At 29.4% G+C, this 16427-nt stretch overlaps 3 protein-coding genes and 1 long non-coding RNA gene across 13 annotated transcripts; 2 read left to right on the top strand and 2 right to left on the bottom strand.

The window, feature by feature from the left end:
• Positions 1 to 18: 18 nt before the first annotated feature.
• On the bottom strand, positions 19 to 1528 carry LOC117239279 (28S ribosomal protein S7, mitochondrial). Its single transcript, XM_033504753.1, has 5 exons — positions 1328 to 1528; positions 874 to 1059; positions 540 to 771; positions 315 to 452; positions 19 to 139 (listed from the first exon to the last, which is right to left on the bottom strand). Exons 1-5 carry the CDS (start codon positions 1372 to 1374, stop codon positions 59 to 61), a joined length of 684 nt encoding a protein of 227 aa, XP_033360644.1. The 5' UTR covers positions 1375 to 1528; the 3' UTR covers positions 19 to 58.
• Positions 1529 to 2053: 525 nt separating this feature from the next.
• Positions 2054 to 3411, bottom strand: LOC117239282. The gene is made up of 3 exons (XR_004494405.1): positions 3083 to 3411; positions 2538 to 2992; positions 2054 to 2444 (listed from the first exon to the last, which is right to left on the bottom strand). It is a non-coding gene; the product is annotated as an uncharacterized LOC117239282 (long non-coding RNA).
• A 19-nt stretch (positions 3412 to 3430) lies between these two features.
• On the top strand, positions 3431 to 6696 carry LOC117239277 (dual specificity mitogen-activated protein kinase kinase 4). 2 transcript variants are annotated; one of them, XM_033504746.1, is made up of 10 exons: positions 3431 to 3619; positions 3697 to 3956; positions 4118 to 4189; positions 4359 to 4473; positions 4570 to 4659; positions 4735 to 4912; positions 4997 to 5116; positions 5185 to 5484; positions 5565 to 5791; positions 5880 to 6696. In XM_033504746.1, exons 2-10 carry the CDS (start codon positions 3914 to 3916, stop codon positions 6043 to 6045), a joined length of 1311 nt encoding a protein of 436 aa, XP_033360637.1. In that variant the 5' UTR covers positions 3431 to 3619; positions 3697 to 3913; the 3' UTR covers positions 6046 to 6696. The 2 variants fall into 2 exon arrangements, with proteins under 2 accessions (XP_033360637.1, XP_033360636.1); XM_033504745.1 differs by having other exon boundaries at positions 3460 to 3956.
• Positions 6697 to 7617: 921 nt separating this feature from the next.
• Positions 7618 to 16427, top strand: LOC117239273 (forkhead box protein J1-A-like). Of its 9 annotated transcripts, none has more exons than XM_033504734.1 (5): positions 7618 to 7865; positions 7963 to 8031; positions 14256 to 14538; positions 15046 to 15224; positions 15335 to 16427. In XM_033504734.1, exons 3-5 carry the CDS (start codon positions 14292 to 14294, stop codon positions 15755 to 15757), a joined length of 849 nt encoding a protein of 282 aa, XP_033360625.1. In that variant the 5' UTR covers positions 7618 to 7865; positions 7963 to 8031; positions 14256 to 14291; the 3' UTR covers positions 15758 to 16427. The 9 variants fall into 9 exon arrangements, with proteins under 9 accessions (XP_033360625.1, XP_033360624.1, XP_033360622.1 ...); XM_033504733.1 differs by having other exon boundaries at positions 14226 to 14538; XM_033504731.1 differs by having other exon boundaries at positions 7618 to 8031.

The raw sequence follows: 16427 nt of genomic DNA, 5'->3' as shown, positions 1-16427 counted from the left end.
TTGATTAAATAAATATTATTACTACAAATAAAAAACAAATTTATTTTTATCCTTTTTTCTACAACCACCTATAATGTGCATAAGCTCGATTTGCTTCACATTGCTTATGTAAATCATGTTTCTTTTTAATAACTCGTCCCTGCAAAATATACATTTTAGTTATATACAATTATAAAAAAAGTTATATATAAAAAAAAGTTAATTAAACACAATTTCACACTCGAAAAGAGGAATTCGCTTATATAAGAAAAATAATTTTTTGTCATATATACTATTTAATCACATAACAAATTAAAAAATTATTATAAATATACTTTATTGTTCGCAGCATCAATAATCTCTCTCGCCAATACATCAGGAAGTTTTTCGGCATTCCCCTTGTCTTGTGCACTTCGAATTAGCCAATTCATAGATAAAAATTGAGCTCTATTTGCATTCATTGGTACAGGAACCTATATATATTAATTTCTTATATTACGAATTTCAAATATCTATTTATTAAATTATTTATTTAATAAAAATTACATTTGTATGTGTACCTGATAAGTTATTCCACCTCTTAATATTTTCCGTAGCTCTAAAACAGGTGTACAATTTTCTACAGCTTGATAGAAAATTATTTTTGGGTCCAATATGATATTTTCTCTATTTTCAGGTGGGCTATTGTAATATTCGTTCAATTTTATTATCTTAATATTTTCAAAAGTTTCATCTAATAATCTTCTGGCCAACTGCTTTTTACCTTCTCTCATAATATAATTTGTGAATTTTCTGATATGTACAGAAAACAGATAATACATATAAAATATAGGCAATCAATTATTTAAACCTAGAAAAACATTTTTTACTTAAATTAAAAATTTAATTATTTACCTAACCAGTTTATCATGAAATTCAGAACATGTCGCAGAAGTATAAGCTGGTTTTATTGATACATGAGCAAATTTTTTATCTGCTGTTTCTTTAAATATTACTTCTTGCTCATCTTTCTTATAAATTGGTTCTACAAAATTTGGAGGAAACACACTATAAAATTGGACACCATATTCTAAATTGTGCCTGCAAAAGAGAATATTTTTATACTATTATATATTAAATATTTATTTACTGCAAATATTTACTGCAAAGCTTTAAAAGTTTAGCATCATGTAACAATAGTTACATATGATGATAATATGTAAAGTTTTAATAAAACTGTTAAAATTAAGTATTATCGATGAAGGTTATGTGATCAATTTCTATTCGTTACAAAATAAAATAACATGAATTAATATATAACGGTATGTATACAGTATTGAAATTTGTCATGTTATACCTTAACTATTACCTTAAACTAAATAGTATTAATGAATTAAATGTTCTTCCACAGAGCATCTTTATATATTTGTTTTGATACTTCTACATAGCATTCCGTGCAGAGCTTCGACAAAGATTAAGCGTGAATATACGTGTCAATGATGACGATATGTTACATATACTATATAGTTATATTCACACAAACATTTGGGAAATGTAATTTCATTACATAGTGGTATTTTCTCAATTCAATAATTTTTATTATTAACAATGTCAGATTAAACTTTACTTGGTTCAAAAATTGGTTCAAATTAAACTTTACTTGGTTACTTAGGAGTTCAAAAATTATTGACTTTTTTATTTACAATCTCATAGTTTTTAACGTGTAGAATCTGAAAATGCAAATTTTAAGGTGCGGAATCCATTGGTTCAAAAGTTATGACTATGTAAAATTGAGCACTTTTAGGATCTTTTATACTTTATTTTGACGGTATATTGGCTTCTACCCATACTATGTCCAATGAACAAACCGCACACATGATGTCTAGTTGGCCCGCACAAATGAGCAGTACGTATAATATAAACAGTGTTAATAATTTAAAAAAAAAAAAAAACAATTTACTTTCCCATATTCGCGTCAAATATAAAAGTATTAAATATATGCGTACATATTTGATTTGAAAATTATAAGTAAGTTTGTTAACCTGTTTTGTTGAAAATAATTATACATATTTAATATCATTTTGTATCAAATGAAATACTATATATTATGTACTTTAAATAAATAGTGGAAGATTATAAGTAGTTCAGTCATTGAGTAAGTTCAGTGGTTTAATCTATATTCTTTATTTTCAATACTTTTATCGAAGGATGGTGTTACATACAAAATCCTAACTTCTCGATCGGTCTTCTATGTTAGCCGATTTGTAAAGCACAATTCCCGACATTAAAAGTCTTATCTCCTCCAACAGAGTTCCCGGATCTGTATATATGACCGTGGACTTTTCGAGTCGTTTCAACTAGCAATGTCATCAAATCAATGTTATGACAGAGTTGTCACAAAATTTCACATAGGTGATGGACAAATTCATCGTCATAGAAGTAACTCCTCCTCCACATCCAGTTCTTAGTTGGCCGGCAATTTGATTCTATTTTTTGTGTACATGTACCATCAGTAGATGTAGTTAAATTCGCAAAAAATTAGTTTGTATTAATGTAACGTAACAGAAAATAAATATTACCCCAAATTAAACTCAAATTCAGCTACATACAAATTCCATGTTTTGCTTGACTGTTTTGACTGCAACCAGCCAGGATAAGTCATACCAAGCCGAGAAACTAAACATATGCAAAATACATACAGTTATACACATTTGACTGACTTATCCCGCCAAAATTATCGCCATCCGCGTGCAGTCAGTGGCTCTACAGACTCCATTCATTGGACAAATCATAAGTAGCAGCTAATATGACGTTAAGTAATATTAAAATACCCTAAAAATGCTCAATTTTACCAGAGAGAATTTCCTCTCTGCTTTCTTATCTTAGAATTTTAGTATCTTAAAACTTGCATCTTCGAATTGTATATATTAAAAACTATAACATTGCAAATAAAGAAGCCAATGATTTTTGTACCCCTAAAGTAAAGTTCAGCCATCTTTTTTCTTAATATCATACGTGAACTTTGCTAATTTACCTATATAAAAAAGTTATTAAATTTTTACGTTTATCTGCAATAAATTATTGTAAAGTTGGATAGAAATATACTTATTATTTGAATGCTTACGATATTCTACGATAGTAGCGTAACAATATATTGATGATGGGTTGTGTTGTATAACAAACTGGGTATTTTAGAAAAGAATTTAATTATAACAGCGTGCTGTAGGGAAAATTAAAAACGAATGTAGTAACATACAGCAATAAATTGAAACTTTAAATTCTACTTATCACTTTAGTTTTTATCATTTTAATATCAGTCTTGAACTAAGAGAAACGGTAACGAAACAAATGTGGTAATATCAGAGAATTCGCAAATATTTTTAATCCATAAGATATCATCTTAGAAAGAAGTAATTTTCTTGATAAAGTTGCTACTAGCGCCTACAATGATTGAGGCATAGAACTATAATAGTTCATGAATTCCTTCATAGAGTCTCCAGACTTCCAAAAACATGTATATAAAACGAAAATAAATGAACAAGTAGAAGCAATTCGATACATGAATTTTTTACCAAATTATTGAAGTTCTGATAGGGTATGGACTGATATAAACTTATCATCATTTTTCTTTTCCACTTACTCCCACATATTACATTGTATGGTACGTATGCCACCGTTGTTTCGATGATCAAATAAGTGATTGTGATAAGCTTATGGCAAAGTATACTTCTGTGATAGAGAGAAAGTCGAATTGCAATTGAAATTAAGTATTTCTGAAAAAGAAGAAGTAGGATTTTGTATACACTGTTCGCAAAAGAACGAAATTGTACAAATGGTGCACTCGCTGCGGAATATATATGCTAGATTGTTAAAATCTTGCGGGAAGGTCTCCTAAAAGGAGAGCCTTTAATAAGAAATTATTCTTTTGGTAGTCAGCTATTAAAAATATTAAATAATGACGGAGAATCGGGGGAATTTTTCAACTCCAACGAATCAAAGTAAGTTGTAATGTTAGAAAGTTAGTGATAAGGATACAAAAGATTTTATTTACATAACCTAAACGTTAACTGCATCATGGAAAATAACAATTTTGTTACGAGTATACATACACATACAAATATATATTAAATTATTCATGTTTGATATTATTAATATTTAGGTTCTAGCAGACCATTTAATTTTCAACATTTGGATTTTGGATCTATTAATGATGTTCAAAATGAAATGTCAGGTAAAGCATGTATACCTGTATTTATATATATTGTAATATTGTAATATAATATTGAACGCACTTGCAAACGCACATACACGTGTATGTGCACTATGTATGCACTCATATTTATATGAACACATATACATTTCATTGTAATGTAATGACATCTATGTTCATTTTATAACAGAAAAAAGAAGACAATTCAAACTTAATTTTCAAACACAAGGAAGTAATATATCACTTAATAATTCAACAAACTCTTCTATTTCTAATTCAACTGGAAGTGCAGCTTGTTTACCAATGTAAGTTATGCAATAAATAATATGATAATATTTAATAAATTGCAGTTTTTAATTATTTCCTTTAATATAGCTATTTTTTTTGTTTAATCATCATAGATCTTCTCGTCCAAATTTACCTTTATCTTTGCCTAAACTACCAGTGAGACCTTGTACTGCAGTTCCACAAGAACTGCCTGATAAAGCAAGGTATATTTAAATATATTTATTAAATATACAAGTATTTAATGTCGTTAAAATGCATGTTAATAAATTATATTTTAGGGATAAATTACGAATGTGTCAATCAATGCAAAGTACTGGAAAATTACAGCTATCACCAAATGTAGTATATGATTTTACAAGTGAAGATCTTCAAGATTTGGGAGAAATAGGACGAGGAGGGTTTGGTACTGTAAATAAAATGATCCATAGGATAAGTGATACTGTTATGGCTGTGAAGGTATATATAATTTAATCTTAGTATTAAAATAACTTTATTATTAAAAACAGCTTACAGAGTACATGATGTTATGTTCAATTATAGAGAATTCGTTCCACAGTGGATGAAAGGGAGCAAAAACAATTATTAATGGATTTAGAGGTTGTAATGAAGTCTAATGAATGTCCATGCATTGTGCAATTTTATGGAGCTCTATTCAAAGAGGTAAGTTTGTGATAGGTTTTTAAACATTAACTTTTCATAACTAACAATAAATATCATGTCTTGACTAGGGTGACTGTTGGATTTGTATGGAACTCATGGACACCTCATTAGATATATTTTATAAGTTTATTCATGAGGTATTAAAGGAAAGAATACCAGAACGTATTTTAGGAAAAATTACTGTTGCCACAGTAAAGGCGTTGAATTACCTCAAGGAAAAACTAAGAATAATTCATAGAGATGTAAAACCTAGTAATATTCTGTTAGATCGACATGGTAATATCAAACTATGCGATTTTGGTATATCAGGACAGTTGGTAGATTCTATTGCACGAACTCGAGATGCTGGATGTAGACCATATATGGCTGTATGTATAATAATAAATGAGAAGTATTTAACAAGATTTGTAAATAATTAGAAGTATTTGAATTTATTATAATTTTTTAGCCAGAGAGGATAGATCCTCAACGTGCAAAGGGTTACGACGTTAGAAGTGATGTGTGGTCATTAGGTATTACATTAATGGAAATTGCGACTGGTTATTTTCCATATCCAAAGTGGAATTCAGTTTTTGAACAACTTTATCAAGTAGTTCAGGGTGATCCACCACGCTTATCTCCTAATGAAAATGGAAATCATTTTACTATGGATTTTGTGAATTTTGTGAATACATGGTACATTGTTTTTGCACTATTAGGCATTGTAGAAATTTTGTTTTTGCATTATTGAATAATAATTTCTTTTTCTGTGGTTCTATTTCAGTTTAATTAAGGAAGAGACACAGCGGCCGAAATACAACAAATTACTAGAACATCCTTTCATCAGAAAAGCAGAAGAAGATACTGTTGATGTTTCAGCTTATATAAGTGGTGTTCTTGATAACATGGTTCTCAGGGGATTGACACCTTTTACCACTAATCGGCATTAAGTCGGAAGTATAAGATAATATTTGTACCTTAATTTCTATAAGTTTTCAAATCTTAAATTTGATTATTGTAAATGAGTAGGTTATTTGCACTCCGATTTAGTGTAGGTAGTAAAATTAATCAACGTCGATCATTGTCAATAATAAATCATTTTGTGTAGAATCATATTATTGTGTCACGAAGTTCTTATATACATAGTGATTAGAAGTGTTCTAATAACAAGTTGACATTTACTAAATAGTGTATAGAAGATAAATTCTAAATCAGCTTCCTCATTGAAACTATGATATGATTTCAATGAAACACACTTATAAAATTATAAAAAAAAACATCTTTTTATCAATTGCAATTATTTAAATGACGACTTGTAATGATGATGAAGTTAAATTTTTTCAATAATTAAATACTTCAATGATGTGTAATAATATTATACATAATATGTTAAAGTAAACGTTATGTTTTAACTTTTTGTAACTTCATGATATAATAACTCTTCAGTCAATCCATTTAAATTAATACAGGAAGAAGACAAAAGAATATACATAATTATTCTTGTTGGAATAAGTAAAAAAGAAAGTGTTAAGAGTTTAGTATATTGTTTTGATGTATCTTTTAATCACGGGATAATAAGAAAGACTTCTATTCACACATAATGTTGTAATATGAACCATATTTAACTTTTTTTATTCCTTTTTTCTATCAATATACATTAGAATGTACGTATTAAGTAAGTATGAAAAATAATTTTATTTTCTTTGATTTAATGTTATGAAAAGGGATTATGTAAGTAAAGTTGTAAAAAAATTATGTCTTTTGCTTTTAATCTGTTGAATAATATTGGAAAAAATAGATTTCTTATTTTTAAAATTACATTATTAAATTTTTAAATATACCAAAAGATGTCTTGATTTTTATAACATAGTTCTTCTATTAATTAAATATGTGTACATACGAGTAAATAAAAAACACATAATACACAGATATACATAAATAAACAAATATAATAAGTATTTAATCTATATTATCCACACATCCATTTGTTACACATACGTACAATGTATACAAGAATTTAATTTTTTAAATTGATTCACCTTCATAAATTTAATAAAAAATCTTTCGTGAAAATATGTATTCCAAAAATTTGAAATTCCATTTTATTTTGTTTTTTGTTTTAAATTTTATAGAAAATTGTATTTTTTAATTTTTGACTAAAACGCTGCACACCAACATAGTTTTACTCAGTTACTCATTCACAAACATACGCATTGTATTTATGATACAAATTCAAATTTAGATAAAATAATTCAAATTGTACACGAGTTTCTCTGTGCGCATAAACTTCATAAAAATTTTTAGGTTACTTAACTACAAATATAAATAGCTAGACAACAATAGCTACCGAGAATGTTATGCTATGGTGTCATCAGAAGTTGATGTTATAATTTTTTAGTTGAAGTTATAAGATATTATTAATCGCAAATAGATAATTTTTTTTTTCAAGAAAATGGTCTTTTGTTCCTTTTAAATTGAATTATTCACATTATTGTAATAGAATTATGTTTATATATTTATAATATACGTACTATGCATTTAGTATATACATATATACATATACATAGGTACGCATAATATCTTTAACAGTAAATTTTAACTACAATCAATAATCTTTACGAGTGTGTATCTATAATATATATAAGTATAAAGTATATATTTAAATGCACTTGTATGGTGGTACACTGGTACCGTTTACCGTAATAAGAAGATGGCGATAGTACGATGCCAGTGGGTGCTAGTGTAAGTGTATATAATGGCAGCTTCAAAGGTAACACATTTTTTAATACAAATTTTTACCTAAGTCTTTTGTACCGATTGCGTACTTATAACAAACGTTTATTAATTAAATATACCATTAACTATAGACAATTGATAATTTTAATTATGAGCGAGACCTTTTCTGCATGGATTAACGTGAATAATTATTTATATCGGTAAGTATTAAGTTTATTAGAATTTATGATTACCATTGTATTTGCATAATATTTTCGGGTAAAAACATATTTCACTCGGAAAAATGCGAAAATAAAACATAAATCCGAATATTATTTGGGGTACCTAAAGTAATATTATACCTGATCATGCCTTATATATTGTAGTTTATAATGTTTCGAAATAGAAATTTGTTATTTAAATAGGAAGTTATCTAAAATTAATTATAGTAGGTATACGATAGAAAATCTCTATTTCCAAGTTATATATCTTTTGCGATATATATTTTGTTTAAGAATATTTAAGAATTTTGAAAGGAATATAGTTATTCGTTTTATAATTAAAAACTTCGCTAAATCTATATCGTTGATATAACAATTATTCTAGCTGCCGTTACTATTGCTGCTGTGGTAGTCGGAATCAATTTCTTTGAATATTTTATAAAAGCACCATCATTCTCCTAAAATCTATACTCCCATTCGCGTCTATATTTGTAATGTTGCGAGGTAGTATCTGGTCTTTTAAGTTAACCATTGAAATACGTCCACATCATCTTTCATGTGGTGACCTATAAACATTTCCTAAGGGGATATGTTACAATCTATCGATCTCTAGTCGATCAACGCTTTTCAAGGAATTACTCCTTTCTAACTAAGAAATAAGTTGTTTATAATATAGGTTCTCGATATTAGTACTTACATATGCACCCTCTTGAAACTTTTAATATTGTTCTACTTCATTTAATTTATTTTAATACAGGTATGTAAGTAGCTACGTAGAAAAGAAAAGATTTTAACATTTCTCTGAGAAAATATTTCCGATAACAGCATTGTACTAATCGCAGCAATAATTTTTTTAAAAAGTTTCGTTATCATAAATTTCATATTCTATATTCTTGCAATTAAACGCCTAATTAGGTGCGTATTTATAATCTAAAGAAATTTATTAAAACGAGAGTTAGAAATTCTTGAAGTTTTAATAGAAAACTGAAAACGAAATTTAGCTTTATAACATATTATATAATAAGTAATATTTAACTGAGGAATATTTAAAAAGGAAGTAAAATAATAATGAAAAATTTGTAATCACGCGATTGTTTGTAAGCAGTGAAATAAAATTACAAGAGGAAGGAATTATGAAAGTATTTTAGCAACAATTGGTAATGATAGATGGTGGTAAAACGTAAAGTGGTCATGAGTCACAACCTGACGCGGTACGGGGAGGATAGCAGGTGCTACTACTGTTGGTGCTGGTACTGTTGGTGCTGCTGGTGCTACCATTATTGCAGGGGTGGCCAGCTGGATAGGCCAGCAAGGGAACGGATGTTCCCAGGAGATTATTGATCGTGTATGTAGATACTTCCATTTGGACTGCGTAGACAGCATGGAATTTTGCTGAAACGTATCGAATCTATCTTTTTCTAATTTTTTTAATTGGAAATACAAAATTGGATTTATATATCTACCAGAGGTACACGATCATATTTTCTATATTAGAGTAGATTATAATGGTTATCTATTCAATGTAATAGATATGTAGAATATTTTTTCACAAGGAAGTTTATCAATTCCATTAGACATGTATTGGCTACAAAACTGCATATCTTAGCTATAGAACAATTTTTTGCCGATATTTCTGTGCAATTTATAATATAATAATAGAAGTAGATTCTCTAGATCCAAATTTGCTTAGAATGAAATCGTGTTATGAAATATTTTAGTTATACAGAGTGAGCAACGTAACTGGAACTATATATAATGTAGGTACAATTTGGTAGATCACTACGTAAGTGACAATAATAATAACCTTAAGCAAAATTGATTCGGATGAATGTTTGACTCAAAGACGATGCATGATTTCACTTTTTCTTATCGTTCGTATTTTTCGAAATCTCAGGGTTACCTTCAATTCTCTTAAGTGAAAATCAAGTTTCCTCTTATTGCGAAAATTGTGGATAGTTAAAATTGTTTGGGAAACTCATAGAATAACAGCAGACACAAATAAAATATTTATCGTTCTGTCAATATCTTTTATTTTTTATTACACTTTGATATTACACTATGATTTTTATAGACTTACGTATGGATATCATTAAAATCTTAAAAGTTCAAAAATTGAAAAGCTTTGAACGACGGTATATTTTTTAATCGAATATTTAATATCAAATATTGTTAAAAATACACGGCTGTATTGTTTTATGAACGTTGATCATTAGATTTATCGATGCACATCCTTAGAAGTAGTAGATTAAATTTCATAAAAATCATGGAACCGCAAGGAGAAATGTAAAAGAGTTAAATTTAGAGATGTAAGGTGGGCGATCGCTTGATAGGATCTTGACAAGCAACCCCAGCTCAGGAAAGAAACAGTTTGATACGTGCTCGTTGTGAATTAATTTTGATAAGTCAGGTGATAGAATCTTTTCAAAAGTCGTTTAATACCACTTCATCGTACAAATATTTCGAAAAACACAAGTGATAGAAGAAGTTAGATGATAGAATCTTTGTAAAAGTCGTTTAATACCACTTCATCGTACAAACATTTCGAAAAACACAAGTGATAGAAGAAGAAACAAAAAGTACGTTGACAAATAGCGTAGCACGTGGCCTTCTTTAAATGCATTCATTTATTAGAAAGTTATCGAAATAATTCAAATTATGTGCCTTTGTTATTAATATACATGTATCGGCGAAAATTACAAGTTTAGTTAGAAATTACAATAGATAAAAATGTGTGATGTGCTTAAATATAAAGTAATATCTGAACCAGAATCGAACGAATATACATATAATTTATTTGACAATATTTAAGACTATTTCGTGATTCCACGAATAGAGAGGGTTGGTCAACCATTGGATAACGCCCACACCATGAACCTGCGTGTAGGGTAAAATTGAGTTCGGATCTCGTGTAAATTTGTCAGGAAAATTTTGTCCTAACGATCCTAACGGACATCAACCAATAATAAGCAGGCTTCTGAAATTTAACACGCCATTCTTAACGTCGTCGAATAGCTACGGTTCTCTCCCCTCTCTTTCACGTTGGGATATCGCAAGTGACGGTCACTGCCTTTCTGATTCGATCAATGAAAGTACCTGTACCAGAACGTTCAAGCTATGCGACCACCCCTACTGACAATGAAGCATATGACCATCTGATTTTCATTTACATACTTTCTGGACATTACTACCCATATATGCACACTTCGATCATCATTATTTCTAGTACAGACTGTAACCTTCAAATCAATCTATTTTTTTCTCTTAACATAAATAATACATACATACCTATTTACATTGTTTTATATCTGCCAGAATACATCATCTACATAGGGAATTGTAGTGTATTTCCAATTAATATTTCTTTTAAAGATATTACAAACAAACTTTGCGTCATTCATTTGTATTTTACATTTACCTAACCTCACTAAAACAATTTTTTTTATACAAAAATTACACCTGGGTATATCTATTTGATTGATGCATTCGAATACGTATTCAACTTTTTGGAATAGAATGACAGATATGAAGCTACGTAAATTATAAGTTCTACTTGCGATGACGATTCGTGTTAGAGGTATTTGCAATACAATCGTGATAACTATATGGAGTACGACCGAATAACATTTAGAAGCAGGCATGAAATAATTTCTTATGAAAAGGTAAGAAGGAGCAAGAATCAAATTTTTTCATACGACGCTTCGTTTTCGAGAAAATCGATTTTGAAAATTTATAATTTAAAATATACTTGAACATGGTTAATTCCGGACTGAGCAGGAATAAATAATCGACAGGACATTATTCTACGTGTAAAAACAAATTGAAAATGCGGAACGAAATTGGTCTACAAGACGCTTTGTTTCCGAGAAAAATGAATTTGAATATTTATCATACGTGAATTCTTAGTTAAATACGTTCAGACTTTATTTTCTTGCAAATGAAGCCTCGAACGGACATTTTTGACTTATTTTTGTATGTAGAATAATTCCCTGCTTATTGTTTACTCGTACCTATTTCGGTAATTAGTCATGTTCAGGTATACTTGATAAATTTTCAAATACAATTTTCTCGAAAACGAAACGTCGTGTGAAAAAATTTGATTCTTTTTTCTTCTTACTTTTTCATAAGGAGTCGCCTCATATAATAATAAGCCTGTATAATAATTTTTCAAATAAAATATCACATAAATACGTTTATTTATGTTGACTTTTTCCTCGTATGATATCGTTACATATATTTTTTAAATCAATATTTGTAATAGCGATCGAATAGTTGAAGATTTTGGTATCTGTTGTAATAAACTTCAAAGCTCTAACACTTTGCATCAAATTAGGATTGCGGATTACGGTTATAAAGTCTTTAAAAATGCAAACAACTTTAAGAAAGGTAATGTAGTAACGTAAATAAGGAACAGGTACCTATGTATGTAGTTACAATTACATACTTACATAGTGTGTGAAATATTGTATACATATTTATTATTTAACGATCTGATATAAAGTATCCTTTATTACTCACCGCTATCGACGTTATAAAACGTATTCCAAGAAAGTTCTGCTGAAGAAATTACAATAAAAATCAGTCTCTTCTCTAAGATATGTAAGTACGTAACTTTTTCAAATAGTATTTTCAGCTTTTTAACATAAGCGGAAAATTATAATCAGACTTTATTAAAAAGATAAAGCTACTAAACTATATCTGCATAAAAAATTATACGTACCTACATGTATTTAATCACATGTAAGTATAAGTATCCGCTTAAAAATTCCAAATATAAGTGTTATATAAAACAGTAAATTGTTTATACGTTATAACATGAGAAGTTTCTAAAGTTAATAAGTTTCCTTTTTTTCTGAAATGATTTTCTTAAAATCAATTAAGGTATATGACTACGTAGAGATGAGATATTATTTAAAAAAACAATATCACTGCGATGAATTACAGTCTCCATGATAATCCTGAACCTTTTTACGTTTTGATTTTATTGCCATATAGGTAGTACTTAACTATCAACTATTTTCCCTATTAGGTTGGTTAGCTATTTCAACTTTGCAGAAGAACGTATACATGATGCAAATTCCTATTTAAGACATATACATATGCCTTATTTAGTTTAGTATTTAGGAACTGTGTAGACCGAAAGAACCCTTTCTTCTAAGAAAATTACTTTCACCTTTTATTTCGTTGGCAAAGTTTGTATAAAATAAAGCGGAAAGGATAGAAGCAAAAATGCGAGGTCGAGTTCCCCCGTTTACTGTCCAAGAAATTAAAAGAAGGGAAAGGTTTGCGTTTGCACGCAGGTTTGAACAGCGTGTAAGTACATATGGTCCACCTGCAAAAGGGAGCCAACACCTGTCACGCACACCAACCACGGCCAATGGTTTACAGCACGGCAAGCAAGTAGATTCAAAGTGGGGGATTATCAGGGCTTTCGTTACCCCTTGGTACTAGTTTCATTCGAACGATCATGCGGTTTACATGTTTTGTTCTATACATTGGTGAGAATGTACGTATATGATGTAATAAATCGTAATCGGATTCATGTTCTCAAGTTTTTTTGTAAGTTCGCATAAATGTTTGTTTTACTGTGAAGGATCTTAATTTGCGTTCGATGTATTACCTTGGGGAACGTTTAGAGGTGTGTTGTAATTTTTAAATAAGAATTTTGCTTGAACACCGCACTTCGTGAAACTCTCGTATTGATTTACCGTCTAATTGTTTTTGCTGGATATTGCAATATCAGTCCTACCTAATATCGGATATCAGCGAATTTCGATGCATAAATGAAATGGATATATCCTTTGTTATCGATAGAATCAATCTTGAAAAAAAGGTCTTTTAGACTCTCGTTTTGTTCTTTTACTAATAAGTAGGTACATGTCGACGTCTGTGTCTTCTAGATTCTGTTATAACATCATTGGATTATTAGTATAATCAGCTATAAGTAAAGTATCTTATTCTCATAAATTTATTTTAAACAAATTATTGTAGATATGGATCTTTTTAATAACATTCAATCCAACTTAATTGTTATTCCAATTGTAATGGTTACGTATACCTTAAGCGTAATATAAAATTGTATAGAAATGTAATTCTCACTTTATATCGCCAATGTCCGTAAATTTTTAAATAATAACAATAGGGTAAATGAAAAACCTAGACACTGAAATAATAATTTGTTTAATATGTTTAATAAGTTATGTATAGATATGGATACTTTCATCCAGGCTCTGAGCACGCCTTCGATACATATGCGATGAAAAATGGTGAAAATGAAGGCAGAATCGATCGATACTAAGAAACCAACGAATCGTGGTGTATCAATTATGAAAGAAAATATGCATGATGACGATTACGGCGTTGAGGCAGAATTGACAAGTCTTTCATGGCTACAATCGCTTGACATTACAAGTGCTTCTAGTTTGCCAACACCACCCTGTTCTCCATCTCCACCTCCTGTAACGCGACAGCCAAGAAAGAAACTTTCACCCCTAATTAAAGCCGAATTAGGTAAGTGAAATTGATTTCATTGCATTGTTATTCGTGGTATCTGTATTGTCATAAACTGTATTATTATAAAAAGTAGAAATTTGTTGTTACCACAAATTTTGACTCGTTGAATTTAGGTTTGTAGATGATTCTTTTTAGGAGTATCGTAACAACTTAATATGGCTAATAAAATATACGTCTACGGCTAAAGAAATAATAGCTACATACATAAATACACAGATAGGAAAATAAATAATTTTTTAATTAATATCTATTTATTCGCTTTCTTTTTTTTAAATACCGTTCGTTTATCAAATCTAGCAAATACTTTCTTGTACATGTAAGTAACTACCTACTCGCTACTATTCGGTATAATGTTGAGTATAGGTATTTACATGCGCATACTTGATTTACGTAAATAAATCTACATATATAAACATAAAAATATTCGAGAAGCGAAGAAAATCGGCACCTAGAAATATTATGCCTGCAAAGCATCAACAACGTGAAATAATTTTATTTGTTCAGATCTGGCTGCAAATGCCGAGAAGTATCGAACTGACCCTGACGCAAAACCGCCATTTTCGTATGCGACGATCATTTGCTTGGCGATGCGTGCAAATAATAACAAAGTGTCCCTTTCAAATATATATGCATGGATTCGAGAAAACTTCTTATTTTATAAATATGCTGATCCAGCTTGGCAGGTACAGTTAAAAATAAGATAAATTCCAATGTTGAAAATATGCATTTGTGAACATAATCTCTTGCAATTAAATAGATATCATCTAACAGCGGTTTCCTTTATTTTAAACAGAACTCAATTCGACACAATCTATCATTGAACAAGTGTTTTGTCAAGTTACCACGTTCAAAGGATGAACCAGGCAAAGGTGGTTTCTGGAAGTTAGATTTGGAAAGAATGGAAGAAGGTAGAAAATCGAAGCGACGCGCAACAATGTCTCAACGAATTCGTGGATCAAAGAAGCTAACAGCTGCAAAGACGATGGTAACGAACAATATTCAAAGCAATGGCGCCCCATCGATCAACTGTCCGTCAACGTTATACGAGACACCGCCCAGTAGCGTATCTCCTCCAATTCCAGACTGTCTCTCAGAAATTCCCGATTCTACCCAAGTTAGTTTAAGCGAAGATGATCTCACTGGTTTGTTAATCGCTACTGCGGGTTGGGATGAGAATCAGTTGGATCTCTTAGATTCTCTTCTTGATACTCTTTAAAAGATTGGCCGGTTAAAGCCTTTTGTACACAAACTCTGACATTTATATTTAACTTTCTTAACTACTCGTTATCCTACAAATTTATAGATACGTTTACAATCTTTTTCACGAATATGAAACAAATTTAAGTAAGCGGCTTCAGTTTCTAAAGGTTCGATACGTGATTCAAACGATTATACATACTTATGCATCTGGTAGATACTTGAATGTTTTAAAAGATGTTATAAATATTTTCATTTTGAATATTAACTGACAGTGAGAGATATTTCAAACGAATAAGAAACTATTATTTTGCCCAGTATTACTCTATTTAAGTTTATTGTACCTACGTACGTGGTGCCGATGGACGATAAATTTCCGAAAGGGCAGAAAAATTGTGTATATAAAATGTATTTCATTTATTTTAAGTTAATTTAAAAAATAATATTTATTTATTCACAACGATAACTATCACCGTTGAAATATTTGTTAATACGAAAATATGATTTGTGCTTATTACTTGACTGAATACATACATATATCTATTAGACGAAAATTCTACGATAAATTGATAGTTAATAATACTGTGTATGAAAAATAATTATAATATATTTGTAACACAGTAATTTGCAGTGTGCCTTCGAATAAAGAATAAATATTTATAGTATCATACATTTGCCAAGTCGATTAA

This window comes from Bombus vosnesenskii, unplaced genomic scaffold (assembly GCF_011952255.1).
Source record: "Bombus vosnesenskii isolate JDL3184/JDL3185 unplaced genomic scaffold, Bvos_JDL3184-5_v1.1 scf7180000013913, whole genome shotgun sequence".
Lineage (NCBI taxonomy): Eukaryota > Metazoa > Arthropoda > Insecta > Hymenoptera > Apidae > Bombus > Bombus vosnesenskii.
Note: the sequence above shows the minus strand (reverse complement) of the source record. Positions and strands in the feature narration are given on the sequence as shown.